The following is a 23,241-nucleotide window of genomic DNA, read 5'->3' on the forward strand; positions in this document are numbered from 1 at the left end:
GATTTTCTTATTTAAGCCAATGAATTTAAAAATTAGTTTATATAAAAGTAACACAGGAGAAACATTTACCCTACTTAATGCAATCTTTTTAATCTCCATTATTACTGTAGTATGACTGCAAGTTTATCTTTTATAAACTCTCTAAGATTTTTAATATCATTTAAAATGAAGTCAATAAAACAGAATCTGGCTTTTAGAAAATCAATCTAGATATAGAATAGTAGCTGTGAACTGTCTATCAGGACCAAATTGTTTTAAATAAACTTGTAACATTTACCATTCTTACCTGTACAGAAACAGTATTCTTAATATGAGGAGGAAGAGTCTGGACCATTTCCAGAAAACATCGAAGTAACCCCAAAGTCCATACATTAGAAGAATTAGTGCTCTCATCTTTATTTTCATATGTAAAAGGGTCAATTATATAAACAACAATTGCAGGTGGATAAGTGATTGCATGTGAATCACCATCTGTGGGAATGCCCACTTTGTCTCGATCCATTGTGCTAAAATTTGAAGTAGAAATAAGACAGTTAGGGAAAAATCTGTACTCCACCTTCTTAAAATAGCATCAAAGGAGGTTCTTATCCTCTCCCCACTTTGCGGGTGGGGTGCTATCGAGAGCCTCTCTAAAAATGAGGGACACCATTCCAAAGAGAATCATAAATGTTCACAATTTCATGGTGTACAAAGACCCTTGGCATTAAGAGGTTTGCAATTAAAAGAAACAGAAATCTTAAAACCACAGAGTATAGGAAATGTCAGACAGTGTGGTGCTTATGTGCTAAAACTGAGACAAAAGTTAAGTTAAATGAGCTGCCCAAGATCACAAGGCTGTCTAGAGGCAGAGCTAGACCAAAAAGAAACCAGTTTTCCAGACTTAGTCAGTGGTCTACTACCTTTTTAGAAAATACACATTCATTTCATACGTCATAACTTCACTGGTGATTAAGCTTCATTCTTTGATGGCGGTATGAGTTTTTAAAACTCCAAATCTATTATAGATATTAAAGATGGAAGGATCTAGCTGGGTAATTAAGAGTTTGTTTTTAATCACATTTCTAACTTTGGGGAAAACTGCAACTGGGAGCTGAAAGATATAACCAGGCTCAGGCTACCTAACCTATAAATCAAAAGGGAATATCTTCTTCATAAAAGGAACAGAGCTGTCATCATCACTGTTGTTGTTATAAATAACTAATGTGATTGGAAGCATTTTCTGAGGCACACAATGTACATTATATCCTTCTGCTCCCACTTTCCAGATAAGAGAACACCAGCTCAAAAAGGTTAGGTAACTTTCCTAAAGTGATAGCCAGTAAACGACAGAGCAAAGATTCAAACCCTGGTACAACTCTTATGCCTCTGAACAGCGTCATTCAATAGTGACTTATAGATCACTAGAGTGATTCGCACAGGCAACTCAACTTGACAATTATGTCACAGAATAGACTCAAACATCACAGGACAACTGGACTAGACAGTTTTCAAGGTCTTCATTTCCACTCTGAGATTCTATGACAAAGACTTTACCAAGAGTCTTCATCATAATTTTATAGGTAAAATATTCAACATTAAAAACTAAAATTTCAAGGGTAAGATCAAAGGCTCTTCTATATTCTTATTCAGATAGAAGCGGCATATATTTATATTTCTGCGAAATTAGTATATTTAAAGATACCTTTCAGACACATCAGGATGTGGCTGAGTGGGAACTGAAGCCGACTCTCCAGAAATGCCAGCTGTTTGTAGAGCTGATGGAGGTTGCCCTCCTAGCTGGCTATTCGGAACTGTACTTGCTTGTGTAGACATGGATCCCGTAGCACTACTGTTCATAGTGCCAAAAGGTGGAAATGAAGGCAGTTTATTTGATGACATTCCACTGTTCAAGTTGGAGGACAACGAAGATGAAGTTGAAGTTGTAGTCAAGGTTGAGTTAGCTGTGGCAACTGAAGAGGACACGGCAACACCTGAAGACACTGTCATAGTGCTGCTCACTGTAGATGCTGGGGTGGCAGACGGAGTCTTAGCGTTTCCAGTACCTGTCATCTGAGGTGGTGTAATCAAAGACTGACTTGTAGGGGCAACTAAATTTGGCTGGGAAAGTAAAGAGCTGTCCAATGGCTGGGAAGCAAGATAAGGACCTAAAGAAAATAAAAACAAGCAGGATATTTAATTCTTTATTTCACTAACTGGTTCTTTAGTTACTATGTGACTAATAACTAGTGGATACTAATTACCCTCTCCCTAAGTTGCCTGCTAACAGTGTAGCGCACACTAGCTTACTATTTCCCCTAGAAAGTGAAAAAAACGAATTCTGAATGGAATTGAAAACCACTTTCAATTGAAAAACCAACAGATACAAAATAAAAAAAATGATTTCTATGAAATATCCAGCAAATTTTCATTAAACCATTCAAAGAGTTCCCTGGTCACAAATTGAAAAGTGACTATATTGGGGGACTAATTCAATATAAAACAGAGGGGTTCAAATTATGGAGTTCAAATGACAGGAATGTCTAATGAGGTTCAATGTTTTGGTTCTGTGTCTCTTTCGATTAAGTCTAAAGTAAGTCCATTGATATTTAATTAAGGGTTTTAAAAACAAGTCTCAATAACTGTCATTTTCTTAATTCCAACAAAGAACTATCTCTTGATATTGTAGAGGGAACTACAAGTTGTTTTTATCTCTAAACCATTAACAAGTCAAGAATCTTAATGTTAATAAACTTAAACAAAAAACACATATCTTCCTACTTGAAAGGAGCCCTATTGCAGTGATCAAAGTTTTTTCTGTAAAGGATCAGATAGTAAATATTTCTGGCTTTGCAAGTTACACAGTCTCTGTCACAACTACTTAGCTCTGATTTTAATATTAATAGCACAAAAGGAGGCCCAGACAACCTGTTAATAAATGAATGGCTGTGTTTCATTAAAATATTATTTACAAAAAAAGTTGGTGGACTGCATCCTACTTTGCCAAAATTGGCCTTATACAATAAATATAAATTCAATACCTAGGTCATATCTGCAGACTTGTGCATAAAGCTTGAGTTTAGAAAATGCTTCACTGTTACCATCAGCTGCCTGAGAAAACCATTCTGCTACCAACTTTTCTGATAGTTTCTTTGATGCAGTAGATCCAACTCTCATGATCCCATCCGTCAATAATCGAGAAATAGGTCTATGTTGACCCAATCGACAACACTATAAATATACATACAGAAATCAGAATTAGTGAATTTGCTATAGTTTTTTTTAGTACATATGATAAAATAAAGCATTGAAACTATTTAAAAAATAAGCTTTATCATTTATAATTAACATTTGGAATAAAAATATCAAGGGTGAAACAGTGCCATAGGTCTTCATGCTTTTTACATTAGAAATCCATTAAATTTCTATCAAAGTTATCTCCAATGAAATAAAACACCTAGATAATAATAGCACTAAAACCACGTACTTTGAATAACAAAAACTTGCAGAATACAGAAGTAACTGAGTATAGATTTGCAGCCATTTTAAGTCGTATAACTATTTCAAATCATGTATATAAATACAAATATCCAGCTCTGCCTCTAATTCTGCTGGTCACTATGGTTTGTTATATGAAGTCCAATTTCAAATAGGTTTGCAACACTGGGTTACGAAAACTTATGACAAAGAATTTCTTTACTGTAAGAATTTCAAAGGCTTTAATAATCTAACATGTATAATGACTCTCTAAAAGGTAAATAGATACACAATGTCTCCCCAAACCTATCTAACTATGGAATTTTTTTCTCGGAAGATTTTGCAGGGCTCGTGTTCTAAATAACACTCTTTGGAAACACTTACTTTTATAAAACACACTACAGATATCTTGCAATTATTAAACAGAATATTAATGAGGAATTAAACTGGCACAAAATAATGATTCAGATTGTAAAAGAAATTTTAAAGACTAGACTTCCAAGTATTTGTAGGAAAAGGAAAATACCATAAGTCCTTCATATCCTCAGGTTCTACAACCACAGATTCAACCAACCAACCATGGATCAAAAATATTTAAAAAAAAAAAAATCAAAAGTTTCAAAAAGCAAAACTTGAATTCCCCGCATCTGCAACTACTTACATAGCATTAGATATTTCAAGTAATCTAGAGATGATTTAAAGTATAAGTGAAGATGTGTTTTGACTATATGCAAATACTATGACATTTTCTATAAGAGACTGGGCATCCATAGATTGGGGTATCTGCAAGGGGTCCTAGAATCAATACACTCAGGATACTCAGGAATGACTATAAAATAAAGACTTTATGTTCCAGAGTACTTAAAATTTATAATCATTGCACTCAATGATCGATACAACATAAGAATTATAACTTAAAAGACCAGCTAAGAATTTCAGAAATAAAATGAGTCTTAGAGAGGCCTATCATAGCTGTATTTTACTATGAGCAAAAGGACTAGAGTCACTACCTGAGTCCTGGAGAATTAAGACAAGAATTCTCTTTAAGACTAGAATTTTAAAAAATGTAATTTTTTTCCTAGCCATTTAACATTACCCTTTCTTTCAGAAAAAAATTGTCTTAAATGGGATGTGTATGCACACAATGTTTTCCCCTCAGTATGGCAACTTCCACCGTGAGTCATGGCATACACATCTAACAAAAGATCTGGGTCAAAGCTGTAAAGAATGTAACTGGCTGGTACAAGAACTAAACATCTAGCCTGACATCATTATTATTCTTTACCAATCAACTGAAATGTTCAGTATACTTTATATATAAAAACATGCAAATCATAAGGTGTCTTAAAACGACCTTTTAAAGTACCTACCTCATATATTGCAGTAAGATCTCTAAAAAAGCTTTTGGCTCCATTTAACAAGGCTTCATTTTCTGGACAGAGTACAACATAGGCTATATCTCTTTGAGATCCATAGGGTTCTAGCATAAGTCTCTCCCAATAAGGGAGAGCAAATGGAGAAAGCACCAGAAAATCAAAATCATAACCCAACAAAAACGTGGGGATTGGCAGTGGTTCTGGGGATTCATCAGTTCCTAAATAAGAAAAGACATATTTTAAGAAAAGATCTAAAAGAGGAACATTTAAATGTCAAGAGTTAGTGAAGTTATAATTAGTAGTAAAAATATTTACTACTTTGTCTTTATTTAAAAATATTAGTAAATAAATTATTTATTTACTAATAAATTAGTAAATAAATATAAATTATATATTAATATAAATATTAAATATAAACAATTATAAATACTATATAAATTAGTAAATAAATTATTTACTAAAATAAATTAGTAAATAAAAATATTTACTACTTTGTCTTTATTTAAAGACAAAAATGCCTAAAAGTCAGTGGCTGAGACTTTTACAGTTAGGAATTTACTAAAAATCTGTATGAAACATGTGACTTATACCTTCACTTAAATGAAAAAAAAATTAATTTGGGTGAAAAACTTATCAGTACAAAAGAAAATATGGGAGGGAGAGTTTTTTAAAATATCAGTTTCAGGTGTACAACATAGTGATTTGACATTTTTATACATTATAAAATAATCACCAAAATAAGATGTTATTATTATTCACCACACAAAGTTGTTATAATTTTACTAACTGCGTTCCCCATGTGTACATCTCCATGATTTATTTATTTTATAGTTGGAAGTTTGTACCTGTTAATCCCTTTCACCTGTATCATTATCATTTTATTTTGAATAAATTTAGACGAGAAAAAATCTTTGCAGGCATAATGTAAAACCTGTACATATACAAACTGATTGATCTGGACTTCTCTGGTGGTCCAGTAGTTTAGAATCCACCTGCCAGTGCAGGGGACATGGGTTTAATCCCTGGTCTGAGAAGATTCCACATCCCATGTGGCAACAAGCCCATGTGTTACAACTACTGAAGCCCAGGTACCTAGAGCCCATACTCGGTAACAAGAGAAACCACGGCAATGAGAAGCCCGCACACCACAACTAGGGAGTAGCCCCACTCACTGCAACTAGACAAAGTCCACACGCAGCAATGAAGAAACAGCAAGGGCAAAAATTAATCATAAAAATAAAAATGATTAATCTGACAATATAAATTTTAAATTGTGGCATGAAAAAACACTACTAACAAAGCCAAACAATTAAAAGCAAATCAGAAGAAAAGATTTGCAACACATATAACAAAAGGTTAATCCCCTTACCATAGAAAGGGAACCTATAAATCTGTAAGAAAATGATCAACATCGTAACAGAAAAATGGACAAAGGATATGGACAAAATTCACAAAACCCAGAAATACCAAAGTTCACAAAAACCAGAAATACCTCTTATACATAAAAAGATGCTCAATCTCATTAAGAGCAAAGAATTTAAAATAATTAATAGCAAGTGCTAAGTGCCAGGTAATGTTCAAAGATCTTTACGTACATTAACTCATTTAACCCCATGAAAACCACGAGGCAGACACTAATACCAACTTGAGTTTAGAGGTGAGAAAGCAGGAATAGAAGAGTTAATAACTTGTCCAGTGTCACACAGGAAGTGGCACAGACGGGATTAGAATTCAGGAAATCTACCCTTACAGTATGTATTATTCTACCATTCAAACTATAAAGAAACACACCATTTTCTCCCATCTACTCAGCACCTTACTGGCAAAGGTTTGGGGAAATAGGCATTTTACTGATGGGAGTTTAAACTGCTATGGTAGGGAGCAATTTGGTAATACTTAAAAAAAAAAAAGTACACACATGCTTTAAGCCAGGGATTGTGAACATTACAGAAAAATAGTCGTAACGATAATGATGCAAACAATATACATCCATAAACAGTAGACTGGTAAAAATTACATCATGTGTAAAGAATAATGGAATATATGCAGCCATTAAAAAAAAGAGAGAGCTTCTTATGTTATTGATCAGTAAGTTGTAGAACTCTGTGTCTACTATTTTGACTTTTAAAAAGAATGTAAAAATACTAAAAAAACAAATGCTAGAGTGGGTGTGGAAAAAAGGGAACCCTGCTCTACTGTTATGTGAGAATGCAAATTGGTATAACCATTATGGAGAACAATATGGAAGTTCCTTAAAAAACTTAGAAATACCATATGATCCAGCAATCCCACTCCTGGGCATGTATCTGGAGAAAATCATAATCCCAAAGGATACATGCATCCCAATGTTCATTGCAGCACCATTTACAACAGCCGAGGCATGGAAGCAATCTAAATGTCCATTGAAAAAGAAATGGATAAAGAAGACATGGTACAAATATTGTTGTTCAGCTGCTAAGTCGTGTCTGACTCTTTGCTATCCTAAGGACTGTAGCCCACCAGGCTCCTCTGTCCATGAGATTTTCAGGCAAGAATACTGGCATTAAAAAGAAAAAAAAAAAAGAATATTGGAGTGGATTGCCATTTCCTTCTCCAGAGGATCTTCCTGACCAGGGATCGAACCTGGGTCTCCTGTATGGCAGGCAGCTCTACCACTGACCTACTGAGAAGCTCAGTACATAATATACAATGGAATGTGTGTCTGTGCTGTGTGTTAAGTCGCTTCAGTCATGTCTGACTCTGTGCGACCCTATAGACCATAGCCCTCCAGGCTTCTCTGTCCACAGGATTCTCCAGGTACTAGAGTAGGCTACCATGTCCTTCTCCAAGGGACCTTCCCGACCCAGGGATCGAACCCAGATCTCTTATTATGTCTCCTGCATTGGCAAGCAGGTTCTTTACCTCTAGCACCACCTGGGAAGCCCTACGATGGAATATTACTCAGCAATAAAAAAGAATGAAATAATGCCATTTGCAGCAACATGCATGGACCTAGAAATTATTATACTAAATAAGTCAGACAAAGAAAGACAAATATCATATGATATTACTAAGCTGTGGAATCTACTTACAAAAAAAAGATACAAATCAACTTATCTGCAAAAACCAGAAACATACTTACATATATTGAAAACAAACTTACCGTTACTAAAGGGGAAATGTAGGGGGGAGGGATAAACCGGGAGCTTGTGATATACACACTACTATATAAAATCAACAAAGACCTACTGTATAACCCTACTCAAGATTCTGTGATGACCTATATGAGAAAAGAATCTAAAAAAGAATAAATATATGTATAACTGAATCATTTTGTTGCACACCTGAAACTAACATTGTAAATCATTTTAAATCTTTTTAAATCATTGTAAATCTATTTAAAAAATAGAAAAAAAGAAACTAAAAATACTATAATTAAACTGCAGTTTTCACTGAGTATCAAGGTTTTGGTTTTTATGACTGAATTGCGTCTTTGTTGTTGCACACAGGCTTTCTCTAGTTGCAGCGAGCAGGAGTTACTCTCTAGTTGTAGTGCATAGGCTTCTCATTGCAATGGCTTCTCTTGTTGCAAAGCATGGACTCTAGGCACCTGGACTTCCAACAGTTGCAGGTCACAGGCTCTAGAGTGCTAGCTTATGGGCTTAGTTGCTCTGCAGCTTGTGGGATCTTCAGGGACCAGAGATAGAACCTATGTCCCCTGCACTGGCAGGCAGATTCTTAACCACTGAGTCACCAGGGAAGCCTTGAATATCTTTTTCTTTTTTTAAATGAAATTTAAATTATTTACCCATTAATAAAAGGAGGAAAAGGAAAATATGAGCAAATCTACTACTTCTGTACATGATGCATTCTAAAACCATGCAAAAAGTCAAGGATTTCAATGCTAAGAACTGTTATTCCAAATATATTTTAAAGTTCTATTACATCTCACCTTTCAGAGAGAATTTTTTCCCCTCTAGAGACAATGTTCAACAGATAGTTTAAGTATTTTGAATGCTCCTTCCATTATAGTTGACCACAAATCTACTGTGTACTATGTGGGAGTTATTCTTGTCACAACTGGCAAATTTCATGTTTTTTTTTTTGTTTTTTTTTAAGGGAAGACCTTTGGGCCTCTTATCACTAATAGTATCCTTTTTCATTTTTCATTCAATTTTGTATGTAAAATGGTAACTTACAAAAAAGTATATAAATCCTTTTAAAAAATTTGGCAGTATGATTCTTTCTTAGCATAGAATCTTACTGGTCAGTATAACACGTAAAAACAAGCTTTTCTTTCTGAAGTGAGATTGGAAAATTCAGTAAACTGAGTGCTGAAAATGTTTTAAGTAAGGAAGGCTGAGATTGACCACAATGGCCTTAAGTCAAGCATATGCCACAGAAATATTTAAGGAAGATAAATGTGCTTAATAAAGTTGGGTAAAGATACTGAGAACTGATATGAAATAAGTCAAAACATATGACTGTAAATTACTTACCATAAGAGCCTCGGCCAGCCATTTTATGAAATTGTTGCCAAGTGAGAGGACCTTGAACCCCCCAAGGCCTTACTGTTCTTTTTTTCTGAATAGCATCCTGAAGAACTGGCTGAAGTGATAGGAGCATTCGAAGTATATCTTGTGAGCACTGCACACTCACATCTACAACCATTAAAAAAAGAAGAATTGCTATTGTCAACACACAAAAAATTTCAAGATAACAAAGAAATCCATCTAGGAAAGTAAATTCAGCTCTACATCACCAAGATTAAGCATCTGCTTGTACACAGAGCTATATTAAGTTCTATCTAAAATGATCTGAGAGTGCATGCTAAGTCACTTCAGTCATGTCTGACTCTTTGCGACCCTAAAAACTGTAGCCTGCCAGGCTCCTGTTCATGGGATTCTCTAGGCAGGAATTATGGACTGGGTTGCCATGCCCTCCTCTAGTGATCTTCCTGAATCAGGGATTGAACCCACATTTCTTATGTCTCCTGCATTGACAGGCAGGTTCTTTATCACTAGAATTACCTATAGAGATGATTTTTCTAGGTATTTAAGACCAAGAAGAAACCTAATAAAAAACTTATCATAACTTATCTTCATAAAGTCATTCATTAGCTCATTAACCGATTTATAAATTAATCAAATCAATTTCTTCCTTTTTGCATTTATTTTGATTGTCTTTGGTGCTCATAAGCACCTTAATAGAAAGAACACTACCTCATATAGAAATGGGTTATTAATTATCCACTTTATATACCTCTACTTTGGTAAAAAGATCAGATAGATAACACTGGTTACAATGATTAAAGTTTAATTTGTGAAAAATAGTAAACTGTAACAATTCTAAAGTATATAATTTGCATGCTATGCTAAGTCACTTCAGTCGTGTCCGACTCTGTTGGACCCCAGAGACGGCAGCCACCAGGCTCCCTCATCCCTGGGATTCTCCAGGCAAGAACACTGGAGTGGGTTGCCATTTCCTTCTCCAAATTTGCATAGTAACAGATAAACTTGTTCACACTGCTAGATAGCGTCATAATGCCCACACATACTTTATAAACCTAGACTTAAATACCCACACAATTTTTATAAACCCAGACTTAATAGATTTACAGATTATCAAATTATTATGATCTACATTTCTGAACAACTATCAGAATGGATATGAAAGGTGATGCTCTTAAACATCAAATGGGTTTTTAAAAAACCATGAAATCTTCCTAATATAATTAATCTGTCCCTTGAGCATGGTTCAGTTGTATCATTAAATCTTGTCTGAGCACTCTGTTACATTAAATCATTCAAATTTAATTCATTATTATTATTGCCTAATTTATTATTTCTTGCTTTAATTCCCTATATCTATAAATAGTATACAGAATCAGAAATAATTTAATTTCAGATATATTGCTGAATAACTATTATACTTAATAAACTAGTATTATACATAGCAAAAATACTATTTAAAAGTGATAAGAGCTATCTGAAGTGGACTGATAATACACTAGTAAATAAAAAACAGGTTTTAAAACTGGAAGATATTTTACACAAACAGAACTGTGTATTGATATGTGTTTACATAAAATCTAGAAAAAGCTATCACTGGCTAAGGTTGTTTATCATAATCAAATGGGGAACTTTTATAAAACACATATACAGAGCTTACCCTGAGAAATTCTGAGGTGAGTAAAGTTCAGGAATTTACCGTTTATTTTTTATTTATTTATTTTTTTTCAATAATAGAACTATTTTATTAAACATATGAACGTACTTATTTTGTACAACATGCATTTCTTTCTTTCCTCTGCCGCAGGAAGCCAGCGCTCTAGAACTCCATGTTTATAAAAACACACTTTGGCAGCTACTGTGACAAGGTGAAAAAAGTACAATTCCGAAAGTAACAACACAAAAACAAAGTGGGGAACAAAAAAAGGCAGAAGTGAGTGGGCCCAGTGCTGCTCATCTTCTCTCAAGAGGAAACAATTTAAGAATAGAAACTCTTGAGCATTATTTAAGCAGTACTGCCCAACTCTCTTGGTAGTATCTCGCTTTCAATTCCATTTATCTTGATGTTGTAACTAACTAAACTGTTACTTCTTTAAGAAATTCTTCCCTGGTTTATATCCTTTTCAGTGGCCCATATCCCTTTGAGCTTCAAAAATACAGAAGTCGCTCAGTCGTGTCGGACTCTTTGCGACCCCATGGATTGTAGCCCACCAGGCTCCTCGGTCCATGGGCTTTTCCAGGCATGAATACTGGAGTGGGTTGCCGTTTCCTTCTCCATACAGTTTGATTTTAATTCAGAGAGATTCTCATTCACAATCTTTCATTATTAAAAACATATAACAAAGACCTACTATGGTTCAGGAATTATGCTAGCTGCTGGGAATACTGTGAAATACACGCTTATTCATGTCTTCAGGGATCTTATAATCTTGTGGGGAGGAATGCATGAACAACAATATAACTGCCAGGTCTCAAAGCTGAAATCTGGTTGGAAAGCAATGGTTTTAGAATATATATTTTTCAGAGTGATCATGAGGAACAGATAGTCTGTTGAGTAGAACAGAAATAAGCCTCCAAAAATAAAACTTCATATTTACAGTCAACTGATTTTTGACAAAGGTGCCAGCACAATTCAATGTGAAAAGATAATCTTCTCAACAAACGGTTCTAGGGTAACTTGATATTCATGTGCAAAAGAATAAAACGGAATCTCTTCCTTACATGATATATCAAAGTTAATTCAGAATGGATCATAGATGTAAATATAAGTGATAAAACAATAAAACTCATAGAAAAAAAACAGAAGTAAATTTTCACGACTCAGGATTAAAGTCTTTTTAAATATGGCACCAAAAATACAGACCAAAAGTACAAACCAAAAAGTACACAAGAGAGTAATACACTGAACTTCATCAAAATTAAAAACTCTTCTCCTTCAAATGATAGCATCAAGAAAGTGAAAAGACAAACCAGAGAAAAGGAGAAAATATGTGCAGATGTTAAGAAACTTATATCCATAAGATATAAAGAACACTCACAATTCAATAATGAAAAAACAAAACAACCTAATTTAAAAATGGGCAAAGGATCTGAAAAGACATTTCTCTAAAGAAAAAATACAAACAGGCAATAAACACATGAAAAGACATTCAGCATTATTAGTCATTAGAGAAATGCAAATCAAAACAATAATAAGATAATATTTCACAATCCTGTATGATGATGATGATGGTAATAATTACAAATGCATGAAGACAAGTGTTAATGAGAATGTGGAAAAAGTGGAACCCTCACACACTGCGATGGGAATGTAAAATGGAGCAGCTGCTTTAGAAAAGAGTCTGGCAATTTCTCACAAAGTAAAACAAGAGTTATCAAGTTCACTCAAGACTAATAAAAATATATGTTTACACAAAAACTTGTACACAAATGTTAAATGTATCATTATATTCATATCGGCCAAAGAGGGGAAACAATCCAAATGCCCATCAACAGATGAATGGGTAAATAAAATGTGGTATATGCATAAATAGAATATTATTTGGCAATAAAAATGAATTAAGTACTAACACATGCTGCAACCTGGATGAACCCTGAAAAATTATGCTAAGAAAAAGAAGTCAATCACAAAAGACCATATAGTGTATAATATTATTTATATGGAGTATATAAGAGGCAAATCTACAAAGACAGAAAGTAGACTGGTCATTGCCCAGGGCAAGGAGCGGGTGGTTGGAGGAAAACGGGAGTGATCGCTAATAACTACAGATTTCGGGGATGATGAAAATGTCCTAAAACTGATTGTGGTAATGGCTACACAAGTCTGTGCTAACTAAAAACACCATTCAGTTGTTCACTTTAAATGGATGAACTGTATGATATGCTAAAGTTGCTTAAAGATGAGTGATCATGCAGTGGTGTAATGATAGGGCTGGGGCAATTTTTACTTCTATTTATCTATATTATTTAGATTAACTTTCTTTTCAGAAAGTATGTATTTTTTTATAATTAGAACAGAGCTTTTCCTATTTTGAAAAAAATAAACATTGCCATTAAATTACAGACTCTTAATACCTTCTAACAAATATTTCAACACCTTGGACTTCTGGACATCTACTACATGCCAGGTACTATTTTAGGTATTTGGACATAACAAAACAGACAAAAATCATTTCTTGTACACAGAACTTGCACAGAGTGAACTTAATGGAGTGAGAGATAATATTTAATACACTATACAATATGTTTAGAAGGTAATAAGCAAACACTAGGGGGAGAAAGCAAAAGCAGCAGGATGGGGAAGATGAAGAGTGGTTTGCAATTTTACATTAAGATGATTTCTGACAAAAGTAAAGAGAGAAGAGAGTTACTCATGTAAATACCTGGAAGAACAGTGTCCCAAGCAGAGGAAAACAATTAGGGCAAAGGTACTAATGTATTAAATCAGAGCTTGCTACTATTTAATGAAGCTGTTATAATTTAATGAAAAAGTACTCCATGATTGAAAATCTAGGTTTTATAGCATGTTTACATTGAAATCTTAAACTAAAATATAAAGACATTTCTTTTTTGTTTTGAATTATTTTCTCAATGTAAGTTCTTAGGATAAAATTCATCTTTATGGCTGCAGAGTTATCTGTTTATATCAATCTTTATTGTTATTAAAAAAAAGTGTTCATTAGGTAAACAACCCAGTATTTGCCACTTGTTGCTGTTGTTTAGTCGCTCAGTCATGTCCGACTCTTTGTAGCCCCATGGACTGCAGCACGCCAGGCTTCCCTGTCCTTCACGATCTCCCGGAGTTTGCTCAAACTCATGTCCATTGATTCAGTGATGCCATCCAACCATCTCAACCTCTGTCACCCCCTTCACCTCCTGCCTTCAATCTTTCTCAGCATCAGGGTCTTTTCCAATGAGTCAGCTCTTTGTATCAGGTGGCGAAAGTACTGGAGCTTCAGCATCAGTCCTTCCAATTAATACTTACAGTTAATTTCCTTCAGGACTGACTGATTAGATCTCCTTGCTGTTCAAGAGACTCTCAACAGTCTTCTCCAGCACCACCATTCAAAAGCATCAGTTCTTCAGCACTCAGCCTTCTTTACGGTCAAACTTTCACATCCACACATGACTACTGGAAAAAACCGTACCTTTGATTATATGGACTTTTGTCAGCAAAGTGGTATTCTGCTTTTTAATATGCTGTCTAGGTTGGTCATAGCTTGTCTTCCAAGGAGCAAATGTCTTTTAATTCCATGGCTGCAGTCATCATCTAGAGATTTTGGAGCCCAAGAAAATAGTCTGTCACTGTTTCCCCATCTATTTGCCATGAAGTGAGGGGACCGAATGCCATGATGTTCGTTTTCTGAATGTTGAGTTTTAAGCCAGCAAACTCTCCTCTATCACCTTCATCATGAGGCTCTTTAGTTCCTCTTCACTTTCTGCCATAAGGGTGGTGTCATCTGCTTATCTGAGACTGTTGATATTTCTCCCAGCAATCTTGATTTCAGCTTGTGTTTCATCCAGCCTGGGATTTTGCATTATGTACTCTGCATATATTTCTGTTTCTACTTTATTGACTATGCCAAAGCCTTTGACTGTATGGATCACAATAAACTGTGGAAAATTCTGAAAGAGATGGGAATACCAGACCACCTGACCTGCCTCTTGAGAAACCTGTATGTAGGTCAGGAAGCAACAGTTAGAACTGGACATGGAACAACAGACTGGTTCCAAATAGGAAAAGGAGTACGTCAAGGCTGTATTCTGTCACCCTGCTTATTTAACTTATATGCAGAGTACATCATGAGAAACGCTGGACTGGAGGAAGCACAGGCTGGAATCAAGATTGCCAGGAGAAATAATACCTCAGATATGCAGATGACACCACCCAAATGGCAGAAAGTGAAGAAGTAGTAAAGAGCTTCTTGATGAAGGTGAAGAGAGTGAAAAAGTTGGCTTAAAGCTAAACATTCAGAAAACAAAGATCATGGCATCTGGTCCCATCACTTCATGCCAAACAGATGGCAAACAGTGGAAACCGTGGCTGACTTTATTTTTTGGCGCTCCAAAACCACTGCAGATGGTGATTGCAGCTATGAAATTAAAAGACATGTACTCCTTGGAAGCAAAGTTATGACCAACCTAGACAGCATATTGAAAAGCAGAGACATTACTTTGCCAACAAAGGTCTGTCTAGTCAAGGCTATGGTTTTTCCAGTGGTCATGTATGGATGTGAGAGTTGGACTATAAAGAAAGCTGAGCACCGAAGAATTGATGCTTTTGAACTGCGGTGTTAGAGAAGACTCTTGAGAGTCCCTTGGACTCCAAGGAGATCTAACCAGTCCATCCTAAAGGAAATCAGTCCTGAACATTCATTGAAGGACTGATGCTGAAGCTGAAACTCCAATATTTTGGCCACCTGATGCAAAGAGCTGACTCACTGGAAAAGACCCTGATTCTGGGAAAGATTGAGGGCAGGAGGAGAAGGGGACGACAGAGGATGAGATGGCTAGATGGCATCACGGACTCAATGTATATGGGTTTGGGTAAACTCTGGGAGTTGGTGATGGACAGGGAGGCCTAGCATGCTGCGGTTCATGGGGTCGCAAAGAATCGGACATGACTGAGCGAATGAACTGAACTTGGCATATAAGTTAAACAAGCAGGGTGACAATATATAGCCTTGACGTACTCCTTTCCCAATTTGGAACCAGTCTGTTGTTCCATGTCCAATTCTAAACTGTTGCTTCTTGACTTGCACACAGGTTTCTCAGGAGGCAGGTAAGGTAGTCTGGTATTCCCATCTCTTGAAGAATTTTCCAGTCTGTTGTGATCCACACAGTCAAAGGCTTTAGCGTAGTCAATGAAGCAGATGTTTTTCTGGAATTCTCTTGCTTTTTCTATGATCCCGCGGATGTTGGTAATTTGATCTCTGGTTCCTCTGCCTTTGCTAAATCCAGCTTGTACATGTGGAAGTTCTCGGTTCACGTACTGTTGAAGCCTAGCTTAAAAAATTTTGAGCATTACCTTGCATTTTCTATTGCTTGGCAAATAAGTGCTTTTTTCTTTTTTTGAGGTATAATTGACATAATATTAGTTTCAGGTGTACAAAATGATGATGCATAGGTACTGCAAAATGATCACCACAGTAAGTCCAGCTAACATCCACCACCAAATACAGCTGTAAATTTTTTTTTCTTGTGATGAGACCCTTCATCAAAAGAAGATGAGTTGGTTCTTAAAAACAAATAAAACAGAATACCACTAATGCTACTCTTGCTATTATTACTACTGTTACACCTGCAAATATCTGAATTCTTATTTTGTGCTAAGCACTCTGTTTTATATGGTCTCTGTTTATTTGTATTAGCTCATTTGATTCTCTTAACATTGTATGAGGTAAATACTATCACTGACTATTTCCAGATACTGAAACAGAGATGAAATAATTTGCCCAAGGTCATAGATTATAGTGATGGAGCCACATTTCAAACCCAAGTAGTCAGTTCCATGGCCTATGTTCTTAATTACTACTTTAAAAATCTAGGTATTAAATCTGTATCTATATATACATTAAATCCACCCCTATAGATTTTTAAAAATAAATCTATGACATTTATTTATACTTCTTTAAAAATTTGATCCTTGAGTATAGTGAGTTTGATGAACCATCAAACTAGATCATGAACAAAATTTAACCACTGATTCATGCACAGCCCTATCTTATTCACACATTTTCTTTTTTTTTTTCACACATTTTCTTTAATAATAATTATGAGCAACTATGATCTCACAGCCCAAGAAGTAAAGCTGAGGGATATGATTCTATCCCTCAGCTTTTAAGAATTAACCACTATCCTGAATTTTAGCTGCATCTGAAAAATACATTTAGTTTTGCCTGTTTTACACTTTATAAAAAAAAAAAAAAATCTCATATAAAATCTTCTGGGACTTGATTCCTCTCCCTCCCCCCTCATTACTTCTAGTAAGACTCATCTATTATAATAGTTTTATTCATTTTCAGAGCTTATGTAAGATTCCCTCTGTACTGTTATATCTTAATTATTACCCATTCTCTTGTCAATGGGCATTTAGAGTATTTTCATCTCAAACTTTTACTGCAGTTTTAGTAACAGACTTTAGTTTACTTACAGATTCCAAGCAGTCTCTAAGTAATTTAAATATAAGATATCTTCCTATCTCCCAGAATACCAAGCACATTGTTTTGCACATGTGTCAAAAAATGACTGATTAGCAAATGACATAAGGGACTAAATCAGAGTTATTAAATGGCACCTATCACCTAAGAATATAAATTCTTAACAAAAACACATGAAAGACAGCTAGAAGATAGGTAGGTTTCAAGAAAGACTAACTTCCTGTGTAATTACCAAAAGTGGTATACTGACACACCATTTTAAAGTATAAATCTCCTAGTGGCTACATCTGGGAAAAAAAAACCAAAAAACTTACTGCTAACTTTAATAATGGCAGCTTATACAAATTCATTACTTACTGTGTGATAAGTATTATGTTAAGCAACTCAAATGGATTAACTCATTAGATAACTACATATAAATATTTGATATCAATGATCATTCTCTCTTTCAAACATTTCCTACACTTGGCTTCCTGTATACCATACTTCCTTGGTTTTCTTCCTACCTCCTTAATTTCCTACTCTGGATCCTCCTCTTCTTCCCCCTCTCTAAATGTGAGTCCTACCCTTAGACTTCTCTACCTGCAGTCCCTCTCTAGGCTGTCCCATGCAGCTCCACAGTCTAAAACACTGACAGGGGCCATGTAGGTGTCACATGCTCAGTCATGTCCCAGCCCTTTGAGACCCCATGGAGGAGGGGATGCGACCCCCTAACAGGTTCCTCTGTGCATGGAATTTTCCAGGCATGAATACTAGAGTGGCTTGCAATTTCCTCCTCCAAGGGATCTTCCCAATCCAGGGACTGAACCCACATCTCTTATGTCTCCTGCATTGCAGGTAGATTCTTTACCCACTGAGCTATCACTGGGAAGCCCCAAAACACTGCTAACACACACACACACACAATTTTTTAATCTCTAGCCCCAACCACTCCTCTCAATTTAAAACTTGTATTTCCAAATATGTATTTGGATAAGTAAGGATCATCTTACTTCTTTGCTCAAAACTGTCCGAGTCATCTCGGAATAAACCATAAAGGCCACAGTTAAAACATGGTCCATAAGACTCCACATGCCAGTGGTGCTCAGCCATCTCTTAGACTTCCAGCTGCTACCAGTCCCCCATCACCCAACTCATTCCAGCAACAGTGCCTCTTTCCTGTGTCTCAAACATTAAGCACATTACTCATGGTCTTTGCACTGTCTGAAAACACTTCTCTCGTTTAGCCACACAGCTTACACTCCCCCACTCTATGTAGGTCTTTGCTCAAATACTGTCCCTCAGTAATAACTTCTCTAAACATACCTCTAAAGTAACATTTCTGTCCTGTCTTTTTCCACTTCTTTCCCTGCTTTTCCTTCAAAGCAGTTGTCACTATCTGATACCATGTAATTACTTTCATTTAAATTTGTTATTTTGAGTCTTATAGGCTCAGAAAGGGCAGGAAATACGTTTGCTTTAATATTGTAGTTTATAAAAGAACAGTCCCTGGCATATACTAGTTGCTCAATAAATATTTAATGAGTGAAAGAATCCTGAACAAAGCAGACAACCAACAATTTTCTGCTAATTAACATGTGCAAAGTACCTTTTATACTCCTACACAAGTACATAATTACAGATTTATAATAACCATACTTTTGTTGCTGAAATTAAACTAAACTACTCGGAAGTCCTTCCTTTAAAAGTGTCATTCTTGAAGGAGCTTTAAGTGCAAATTTAAGTGTCTCTATCAGCTAAATGGGAAACTGTCTTTATCACCTTTTCTTAAGAAAGAAAAGTCATACAACTAAAACAAAATAGAGAGAAAAATTACTTCATTAGCATACTTACCATTTCTTTTGGACCAGGGGTGTAAGCATGAACTTTTCACAAGTGCTTCATCAACTTTGCCTCCTGACATGTTATCCATGAACTGACGCCCATGTTCTAATGCAAGGTAGCAGTCATTGCAACAGTCCCGCTCTTCAACACGTACCCAATTGTTAGTTACACCAATTTTGGGAAAGGGATCTTGGTCTGCAGCTCCGAAAGGTGAAAATAAATTAGTGCACTGATCTTGAAGCAATAGTATCAATTCATCAGGCAATTTTTCGGATTCCTTTAGTCCTCCATTAACATGTTCAGCAGAAGTGGCCCTGAGAGCTTCAAAACGTTTTTCTGCTTCTTTGCCACATTCTGTGTTGCGTCCTATGATATCTAGTTCATCTTCTAGAAATAATCCTGAATTGTTGCCAAACTTCCTGTTCATGACAGCACTGAAGCCACAAGTACACCTATACTGTGCTTCCTGTGTTGGATCTGGAATGTAAACTCCAACATCGGCACCCTTGATATTCATGTTGCAAACACAGATACAGCAACTATCAAAGTTACAGTCTTTAAACAAATTCATAACTGATTCTGAAAGAATGAGGTTTACATAAAGACTGTGTGCTTCAGGGATGGAAGGAACAGTTGCAGGTTCAACAGAATTAAGGGGTCTGCAGGTGGATGGGGTGGAGGCTGGTGAATATAAGTCTGAATTTTCATATTTGACTGAACCTTGAGCGCTAGCTGGTCCACCAGCTCCACGAGGAGTCCTTGGAGTCCTTGGGGTCCTTGGAGTTGGAAACCTAGGGGTAGACGGAGAAGGAAGAATTCCTGCTCCACTGTTACTAGGAGGTGCACTGCTAGGAGGCATCCCAAAGGAAGTATGAGTCTGAGGTGTATAAGCAGGGCCATATTCTTGATCCATAGTACTTCCATCACTAGCGTCATCAGGGGAAAAGAAAATAAAAAAACATACATAAAGGAACATATCAGTAATGTGAAATACAATTAAAAATGTCCCAAATATGTCTCAGTAACACTGAAAATTATGAAAACACAATTGGTTCAAAAATTGTTAAGTACAATTAAAATATATGTTTGGTTAATATAGCCACTCCAGGTGATTGTTGTGTGGTGAAATCCAACTAATTAGTTCTATTATAAATACAATTTGTATACATTGTTCCACATCTATATATCCATGATTACCATCTCTACAGTTCTTGTACCAGAAATACTAATACTTCATCGATTCTAAGATGCCATTAATGGTTTAAAAAAAAAAAAACACCTGATTTTAGAGATCTTTATGGGTAGAAAAGGACAGTGGCAATTTTAAGATGTTACCAATTATAAGACACCCCAATTTCAGAGATACTTAAATATAAAAAGTGTGTGAAATATGGCAAATATACAAATAAGTGTGATTAGAATTTTAGACCAAAACAAAAGATGCTTCCAAATACTAAATTTTCTCATCTTTTGTGTTCCAATACTTTACTTTAACAGTACCAAACACCATTATAAGCTATTAATCAGAAAATAATTTTAAAAAATTTTCAAAAACCAGTATCTTTTTCCAGATGCCAATATACTAGGTGTTAATTATTAAAAAAAATGAAAGCTACACAAGTATTCATATACTATACCAATAATATAAATTTAAATCATACCCCTCTTTGATGAATGGCGTTGTAGGCCCTGAAGAAAGCAATTCTAACTTTCCAACAGTCCAGCTCTGACGGTAAATACACTCTTCTGGCAATTTGATAGGAGGCAGACACTGGCTTGGTAGAGTTTTTAGAGGTGCAAACATGGAACATCCCACTAGAACCTGACAATTTTCAGGCTTATACACATAAGAAAAATCCTATAATATAAATAACATCATTTTCAGCATCTTGTCTTTCAAGGGGAAAAAACAAAACAAAGTAACTCTAACCTTTTTTTCCTTTTTCAAACAGAATAATAAAATGTAAATATAATTCTACTCTTTCATTATGAAAGGATTTTTGAATATAGCAGTAAACCAATTCTATATAAAATATAGAAGTGAATTATTTTCCTAGAAAAATAAAATACTTACTTTAATTTCAGAAGGTTTTGGGCTACAGAATCCTTCATCAACCTCAATTTTGAACTGTGCTCCAATACTAGAACTATTTCCTTCTAGAACAGTTCCTCCAGGTGTTGTATCCATACTACCATATTCTTTATTATTCATATTCATTGGGGAAAATCCCATAATATGTTGTTCCAATGATGGTGGTGTAGGATACATTTTATGAAGATCTGCAGTGCCTATATTTAATAAAACACACATTTTAACATAAGACTAAAAAGAAGTTATTTTGTGTATAAAACTAAGGGATGGGAAACATTATTGAGATTAAAAGTTTGCAGATTTATCTGGAATACAGATTTGGTAAGCTTACTTATGCAAGATAATGGGTCCAGATTTCCTGTCTTTGATTCCTTGCAGCTGGATTTATCATCTGATCCATTCGCCGATTTTTTAGATCCAGGCTATTAAAAAAACACACACACACACATACATACATATTTCTCTGAAATTTAAATCCAGTGTGATCAAGATAGTAATCATTTGTATGTAACTTGAAAGTAGAGCCCATTTGTGTCACAGCCAAATATCTACTAGATGCAATTTAAAGACATAAAAAAACTTAAGGTATCAATAATCCAGATTAGTTTCTCTAATGATTATAATAATACTCCAAATTAACAGAGAGGAAAAAGTTCCTTCATGAAAACAACCATTACTTTCAAAATACATTAAAACCTATTAAAATAACAAAAAAATAGTAAGAAAACTTACAGAATTTGGGAACTGCCTCTTAGTAAAAGATACTTATAAAGCATCTGTCTCTTTAAATAAAAGACATTAAAGATTCCTATATAATCAATAACCTTTCCAAATTCCTTTTACATTTTTATCTTTCCTAATAATCTTCTTGCCCCTACAAATATGCTACAAAAGATTAAACTCCAGAAAGCAAAACTCCAGAAAGATCTTGTACGACAAAGCAATAGTATCCCTAACTAAAGACAAATTTTAATACACTGAACAAAACAAGTCTTAAAACCTCCAATCTGTCATCAGTGTTGTTAGAGCTGACAATTTGGTTCCTAAAACAAAGTGGCTAACAGGATACAAGGAACCAAACTGTCAGCTCTAACAACACTGACACATGAACAGCAGCAGGGAGAAAGTACAAAAGTATGAGTATTCAGGGACTGTCGTTTAGTCTCTAAGTCATGTCCGACTCTTTGCGACTGCACGGACTGCAGCCTGCCAGGTTCTCTATTCATAGGGTTTCCCACGCAAGAATACTGGAGGGGGCTGTCATTTCCTTCTCTAGGGGATCTTCCCGACCCAGGGATCAAACCCATGTCTCCTGAATTGGCAGGCAGATTCTTTACTGCTGAGCCACCAGGGAAGCCCTGTTTTCAGGCATATATTTACCTAAAATACACTATATTGTGGGATGTGGAGTAGAAGTTTATGTATAGTGATACCTGCATTATATCACTTAATTGAAGAGACCAAATGTACAATAGAAGTTTCCAAGCTACCTTTATACAGATGAAAAAGGAATTCCCTTTTATAATGCAATGCTCAATTATTAATTTCCCAGAGATTTCACATTCTGAGTGATAGTCGCTCAGTCATGTCTGACTCTTGGCGACCCCATGGACTGTAGCCTGCCAGGCTTTGTCCATGGAATTCTCCAGGCAAGAATACTGGAGTGGGTTGCCATTTCACATTCTAGGGACTCTCATTTTAAGCTTAATTTCTTGTATCTTCACCTTTCTCTGCAAATGGGTGTTAAAGATTAAATATTACTTTTTCTTCCTCTTTCACTACTATAGTATATAGATGTCTTATAATAATGACTGTGGTACCAAACAGAGAAGGCAGTGGCACCCACT

At 35.4% G+C, this 23,241-nt stretch overlaps 1 protein-coding gene across 3 annotated transcripts in view; it reads right to left on the bottom strand.

The window, feature by feature from the left end:
* The window catches only part of MED13 (mediator complex subunit 13), a 97,458-nt gene that overhangs the window by 15,880 nt on the left and 58,337 nt on the right, over nucleotides 1–23,241 (bottom strand). For 2 of the 3 annotated variants that reach the window (XM_044939613.2, XM_044939614.2), the window contains exons 13-22: nucleotides 21,726–21,816; nucleotides 21,377–21,591; nucleotides 20,964–21,160; nucleotides 19,312–20,228; nucleotides 11,085–11,177; nucleotides 9,308–9,469; nucleotides 4,824–5,047; nucleotides 3,018–3,207; nucleotides 1,682–2,144; nucleotides 287–506 (exon numbers count right to left, since the gene is read on the bottom strand). In XM_044939613.2, coding sequence (XP_044795548.1) covers nucleotides 287–506; nucleotides 1,682–2,144; nucleotides 3,018–3,207; nucleotides 4,824–5,047; nucleotides 9,308–9,469; nucleotides 11,085–11,177; nucleotides 19,312–20,228; nucleotides 20,964–21,160; nucleotides 21,377–21,591; nucleotides 21,726–21,816 — 2,772 coding nt within the window. The remainder of the gene's footprint in view (nucleotides 1–286; nucleotides 507–1,681; nucleotides 2,145–3,017; nucleotides 3,208–4,823; nucleotides 5,048–9,307; nucleotides 9,470–11,084; nucleotides 11,178–19,311; nucleotides 20,229–20,963; nucleotides 21,161–21,376; nucleotides 21,592–21,725; nucleotides 21,817–23,241) is intronic. The other variant, XM_025281169.3, reaches the window with a different exon arrangement.

This window comes from Bubalus bubalis, chromosome 3 (genome assembly GCF_019923935.1).
Source record: "Bubalus bubalis isolate 160015118507 breed Murrah chromosome 3, NDDB_SH_1, whole genome shotgun sequence".
Lineage (NCBI taxonomy): Eukaryota > Metazoa > Chordata > Mammalia > Artiodactyla > Bovidae > Bubalus > Bubalus bubalis.